The following is a 6,107-nucleotide window of genomic DNA, read 5'->3' on the forward strand; positions in this document are numbered from 1 at the left end:
TCCAACCATGTACAGGATCAGGCTTCTGGCTGGGGTGACCTTTGTGCTTTAGAGCTGCGGAACTTTCTAGCTTCCACCTGAGTTTCTTTTTAATATACAGGTCTGGGCATGTGGGGGTGGGGGTCATGCGAGAGGTGGTGGCTGAAGGAAGAGGTGGGGCAGTTTGGGAGGCTGGACTTTGCTGCTCTGCTTCCTCTTGGGACCCCAGGCAGGATATGGAGCCTGTGTCCTCAGGCAGTACATGGTCCTTTGCTTCAGAGAGCGCATGCCTACACCCAGCCTCTGTGTCCACTGGTGGCCAGCTTCTTCTGGGGAGACGGATCTGGATTACCTGTGGTCTTTACAGGATCACTTGGAGTTCAGGATGGAAGGTTGTCTGTGACTGTATGGTGCTACCTGGGTCTGGCAGAGTGGGAGTGGGGTAGGGGCCTGGCGTTGGGCTGACTTAGCAGGGTGCGGTTTTCCCACCTCACATGGAAATAAACATTTTGGATTCCTGATCACATCCTTGGGGTCTAAGACCCTGATTAACAAAATCAACTCTACGGCTTTGTGTGCCCAGGAGGGGCCTGGTGTGGGGCCCATCCATCTGTGGCCGTTGTCCCCTCCCCTGCCTTTTCTGCACTCACATGTTGGTCTTCCAGGTGACTATCTCTTCCCTGTGAGGATGAATGGAGGCATTTGAACGAAGGATAAGGATCTTCTGAGTGTGAGTATGTGGGTTGGGAATCGCAGTGTGTGCGTTTATGTACGCATGCACATGCACGCACTGGAGAATGGAATATCCAAGGAGATGATGGGGGATAGAGGATTGAACTTGGAATATCTCTGGCTTCTGCTGCAGTGAGTGGCACCCCCTGCTATCTACAGGGGAAACAGCAGCTCCAGCTTCCCACAGTTTCAGTAGGTCGGAGCTGCCAGCCCTGGAGATGCCTCTGCAGATGCTCAGCCCTCCCCTGGGTTTGTGTTCTTCCTTTGGAGCTCTCCAAGACTCTTGTTGGATTCTAGCTCTGGGGGGACAGGGGGTGGGTGATCGAGTGGAGGATGGGGACCTGCAGTGCCCATGGTCTGGACACCCATGTCATGGGGAGTTTTGAAGAATTGAGCCCACTTAGCTTGGGTCTAACAGTCACCATGGGGGCCTCCTAGCTCCTGGATCAGGCCTTCTGGCAAGACTGCACAAGGGGTACTGGACTGACATGAATAGTACTGAGGACAGCCCTGCGGGGAGAGGCTTGGACTGCACTGTGAACTCAGAGAGCCAGGACACTGCCCTGACCTGGTGACTTGTGTACATGGAACATCTTCTTGTGCCTTGGAAAGGGAGAAGGTAGGATCCAGCCGCCCTCAGAGCTTCAGTTGGGTGGCTCTGCTGGGAAGAGGGCTCTCCATTCCCCACTCTGCTGAGGACATCTGCAGAGAGGCTGGGCGGGAAATAAGCTATTAAGCTCAACTCTGAGTTCTTTTCCAAATTCATTCCAGGGTGTGCAGTAGGATCGGTATGGCAAGCCCAGTTCTTCTTGGCTGGAGCTCCAGTGACTGTCTGGTATATGTAGGGGGCTTAGCCATTGCAGGAAGAGGGTCAAGGGTGGTCATCTGATGAGGACCAGGGACTTTCCAACACCCTCCACCCGCCAACTCCTCTGCCAGGCTCTTTCCCCACCCCCAAAGTGAGCCCTCTTCTCTCTCACTCTTGCCCCTCAGTACTTTCTTTCTGAAAGAACCAAAGGTAGGGAGGTGGGGAGGAAGCCAGAGGCTGGAGCTTGCCCTGACCCTGAACATCCCCCACCCTTCTGGGTTTCTTTCCAGGGCAGCAACTCTGGGACCCTAGGGGAGGGGCCTTGCTGTCCTCAGCTCTCCCCCTTATTCCCTGTCCTCAGCCTTGCTGGCCTTTAAGCAGAGGGTCCCTAGAGCCAGGTCTACTGTCTTCTCCCTACTGTGGCCTTCACATCTCCACACCCTCATCTTTGTATCCTGTGGCCTTGCATCCGCCATCTGCTTCCCATTGCAGTCTTTCCTGGCCTTCTTGCTGTCTGCTTTCCCAAGGTAGACATGGAGGCCAGGTCACTATTTAGAAGCTCCCAGCCTCCCTCAGCACCACACAAAGGTCTCACCCAGTCCTGTCCCTCTTGACCAACATATAGGATGGGAGCATAAAGTAGCCAGGATGCCTTCAGCTGTTGGTAAACGTGGAGTCTGTTGAGTCCTGTGTGGGTGGGCCCATGCCTTGGGCCTGGGCCTGTTGAGTGCTTAAGGCTTTCTCAAGAAAAGGGACAAGGAAATGGTCAAGAAGACTCTGCCAATTGCTCCTGTTTAACCTCTTGAACCCCAGTCGCAGTTTCCAAAGGTGCACCAGGATAGAATTTTCACTAACTCCCAAATGCCTTGAGCTTAGTTTTTTCTTAGAAGGAAAATAAGAGGCCACATGAATGAGAGAGAGTGGAGATTGGTTATTATCAAGGGCCCTTTCCTTTTGCCTGTTTCTTTCATCCAGGAGGCCAGACCTTGAACTGAAAGTGAGGTCACTATTGCTCAGCGGAGCCTGAGAAAGAAGGGACTTTGGCCTGGGGGCTGCAAGTTACAGATTAACATGGGGAGGGGTAAGGAGAGACCCAGAGAGAGGATAAGTGGCCCAAGAAAGGGACTGCAGACCTGGCACATTCTGGGCTTGAAGAGGGCACAAGCCAGAGAGGTCTGTGGACTGGTGCTGTGTAGAGGGGCACCAGCTCCTGTCGGGTTACTTGACCTTCCTGAAGACCTGCTTGCACACGGCCTCCCTGGCAGTCAGTTCCTGGGGATACAGTAGGATTGATGAGGAGAGAGAAAGAGGGTTCTTGCTAGCCAGGGCTCCTTTCTCAAAGTTCCTGACCTCCGTTTAATCATTCAGGATACAGCAGCTAGAGCATTTGACGTATGGGGAATTGTACCATTGTACCAAATTGTCAACTTCTCACCCCAGAGGAAGGTAGCTGGGTGAGGGCATGTGAAATGGCTGTCTCCACCTCCTCAATTGTGCTTTATGGGCGTTCATCTGACTCGTAGCCAGGGTCCACCATGGCCACTGTTTCTTCCACTCTTCCCAGTGCTTTCGTCTCCCCCCTTGGTCACTTCCTTGGAAGGGGGAGCAGGGTGGGGTGGGGGTTGGGTGGTAGACTGAGCTGGTTTGGGCAAGGGGATGCATCCTAGCTGGGGGTCCCTTGCCCAGAAACACTCATTCATGTCTCCCCTCCCAGTCTTCACTCAATCTACCAGATGCAACTCCTCTCCCTCCAGGCAGTGTTTCCAGCCTCAGTTGGGGACCTCCCCTTTCTGCACACACATCAGCTGGTCCTCCTCCCAGGTTACTATGGTCTGTAGGAGAAAGCAGGAAGAAAGGAAGATTGAGAGGATGCTCTGTCTGGCTCCCCCTTTCACTCCACAGCAGATACTCTCTACTCCAGTCCCTCCATTCTGAGTGAGAGAGCTGCTCTGATTCAGCAGGACTTCCCTCCCCAGCTCCTAAAAGCCACTGATGGGGGGCCCACCGTTGTCTACAGTGACCTATGGGGGACAGGAGGGGGGAAGGAGAATAACTGGAGGTGAAATTGGGGACGGAGGTGAAGAATGGAGACTTTGTCTTTTGGATACCTCTGGCTGACCTGGAGGGACTTTTGGGAAAGAAGAGAGATTGGTTGAGAGTCTCACCAGGTAATCTCTTTTCTCCTGTTTCTCAGTTTCAAGGACAGCTGAAGTGTCCTTGGGAATGGAGCATCAAACACTCTGGGCTTGGGCATTCCAGTCAACAGTCATGGAGCCCTCCCACAGGATAGACCCTGCTGAAAGGGAGCTCAGAGTCTCAAACAGACAGAGGATCAGTAAATAGACAGGTATGATACTCGGCATGGGCGTGGGGAGGGACGGGCCAAGTCTCCGAGGAAGTCAGGAGTTAATTAGGTTGGAGATAATGGGAAATTTCTAGCGAGAAAACCAGCAGCATAAAGGTAAGAAAGAAGGGCAAATATTTCTGAAGGGCTCTAACCTAGAGCGTGTACGGGAAGGACAAAAGAAGATCTGGCCCACGAAGACTCTGGTACGCTGTGCGAAGCATGTGGACTTTATCTGGATTAGATTGTCATTGAAAGGATTTGAGTCAAGGAGTGACACGGTCATGTTTACATTTTAGATAGATCCTGTAGCTAAAGTATTCAGAGCAGATTAGAGGAGGGTTAAGATGGGGGCCAATATCAGGTAGCAGGTGAGAAGAGAGGGTGTGAATGAAAGTGGTGACAGTGAAAAAGGCCAGGAAGGAACAGGCAGGAGCCGTTTAGAAGAATGATGCTCAACAGGAATCACGTGGGTCATCAATGCAAGCCACACACATAATTTACACATTTCTAAGAGCCATATTAGAAAAGAAGAAAGAAACAGGTGAAATTAATTTTATTAATGTATTTTACTTAACCTTAAATATACAACATATTGTGATTTCAGCATGTGATCAATATAAACATTTCTGAGATATTTTACATCTTTTTGGTATTGTTTTAAAATCCAGTGTGTATTTTATATTTACAGCACATCTGGACTTGGACTGGTTACCTTTCAAGTGTTCAACAGACATATGGACAGTGCAGAAAAGTTACAGAGACTTCTTGACCAGTTAGGTGTGGCACGTGTGTGTATGAGTGTGTGGAGCCTGTGTGTGTGTGTTGGGGGGGTACGGGGTTACCTTACAGAAACGAGAGATACTGACCATGGCTCCCAGGTTTCCGGTCTGGCTGGTTATTGCCATAAATGGAGATAGTAAATATAAAAGTGTAAGGAGATGGCTCTAGATGGAGAATACATGTCAAGGGCAGTTTATAGATGGGAGCAGAAGGCATGGGTGTAGATGATTTAGCCCACGGGTGATGTACAGACAATAGAGAGATCAGGAAAACCCGGTTTATGGGATTAATAGGGAAACTAGGATCTGCAAAGGAGACCAAGAAGGAACATGAAAGAAGTAGAAAGAAATGTGGAGAGTGGGGTTATAGAGGCTAAAAGTAGAGACCCTGAGTGAGCAGCAGTGTCACAGGCTAGAGGGTGAGTAAATATTTGCTCACTGGCCTGGGGGCGGCTGCTCTTTCTGTCCATTAGGCTGGTGATAAGAGGGGGAAGGGAAGAAGTAAGAGAGAGTAGGGGGAACACCAGGAGTCTGTTAGTCCCAGATACTGATATCCGGGGGACACCATGGCCTGCCATGGTGATCATTGCCCCTGGTTCTGGCTGGGAGAGGTCACGTTGTTTTGTCCCAAATTGTTAGGAGGCACTTGCTTGTCCCTCCACCCTCACACCCCCAGCCTAAGGAAAAGTACCTGGCATTTTCGTCCATCCACGATCTTTAGGTCTTCCTCAAATTCAGCTCCCACATCGAATTCCAAAATATAGCTGCGGAAGGTGCTGAGAGTGTTCACTGTCATGTGGTTGCCCTTACGGTCGATCTCCTTGTCTGGCCTCAGCAGCGGCGCTATCTTCTGCAGAGCCAGGTTGACGTCTGTGAGCGCATCTCTTAGCAAGGGTCCTGCCCGCCAGCCGGGAGACCCCCCACCTGCAGCCGCACCTCAGGGCTGTGAGCTTTCCCTAAGTTGGGTCACTGACAGTGGATTTACCCCCTCCTAGCAATGTCCCTGATTAGAAATGCATCCCAAGTCAGGTGCCAGCCTCCTGAGCTTTTTCACAATGTCCAACCCCAGCAGTCCCCCTTCTCAGTGGGACAGAGAGGCAGGAAGGGAGAGGAAAGAAGGGGAGTGAGAGGGGTTGGGGTTGGGGATGAGGCCATTACTCAGGGCTTGCAGGTGGTCCTCCATGTTCTTCTGTGAGAGAAAGCGGTAGTAGCCGGTGAGGGAGGGAGGCATTGTCTGGGCTGGCCGAGATGGAGATCAAGATTTCAGGAGAACACAGGAGACAGGGTGAGGACGGGGAGTGGGTTGCGTGGCAGGTGAAGCTGAGAGACTCCAGGCCAGCCTCTACACACACCGAGACAGGAGTGTGTAAAGGTCCAATGACCAGGGCTTTTAAAGGGCTGTGGTCCTGTTGCAATAAGAGTACCTACTGGACTTCCTTCCTCCCCCATGATGAGTTGGGGC

At 51.7% G+C, this 6,107-nt stretch overlaps 1 protein-coding gene across 1 annotated transcript; it reads right to left on the reverse strand.

Moving 5' to 3' along the window:
- Positions 1-2,737: 2,737 nt before the first annotated feature.
- Positions 2,738-5,876, reverse strand: RBP5 (retinol binding protein 5). Its single transcript, XM_063076400.1, is given in 4 exon segments — positions 2,738-2,791; positions 3,250-3,351; positions 5,337-5,515; positions 5,804-5,876. Coding segments are annotated over 4 exon segments (408 nt in total).
- Positions 5,877-6,107: the final 231 nt, after the last annotated feature.

Source organism: Cynocephalus volans, chromosome 12 (genome assembly GCF_027409185.1).
Source record: "Cynocephalus volans isolate mCynVol1 chromosome 12, mCynVol1.pri, whole genome shotgun sequence".
NCBI classification, from domain to species: domain Eukaryota; kingdom Metazoa; phylum Chordata; class Mammalia; order Dermoptera; family Cynocephalidae; genus Cynocephalus; species Cynocephalus volans.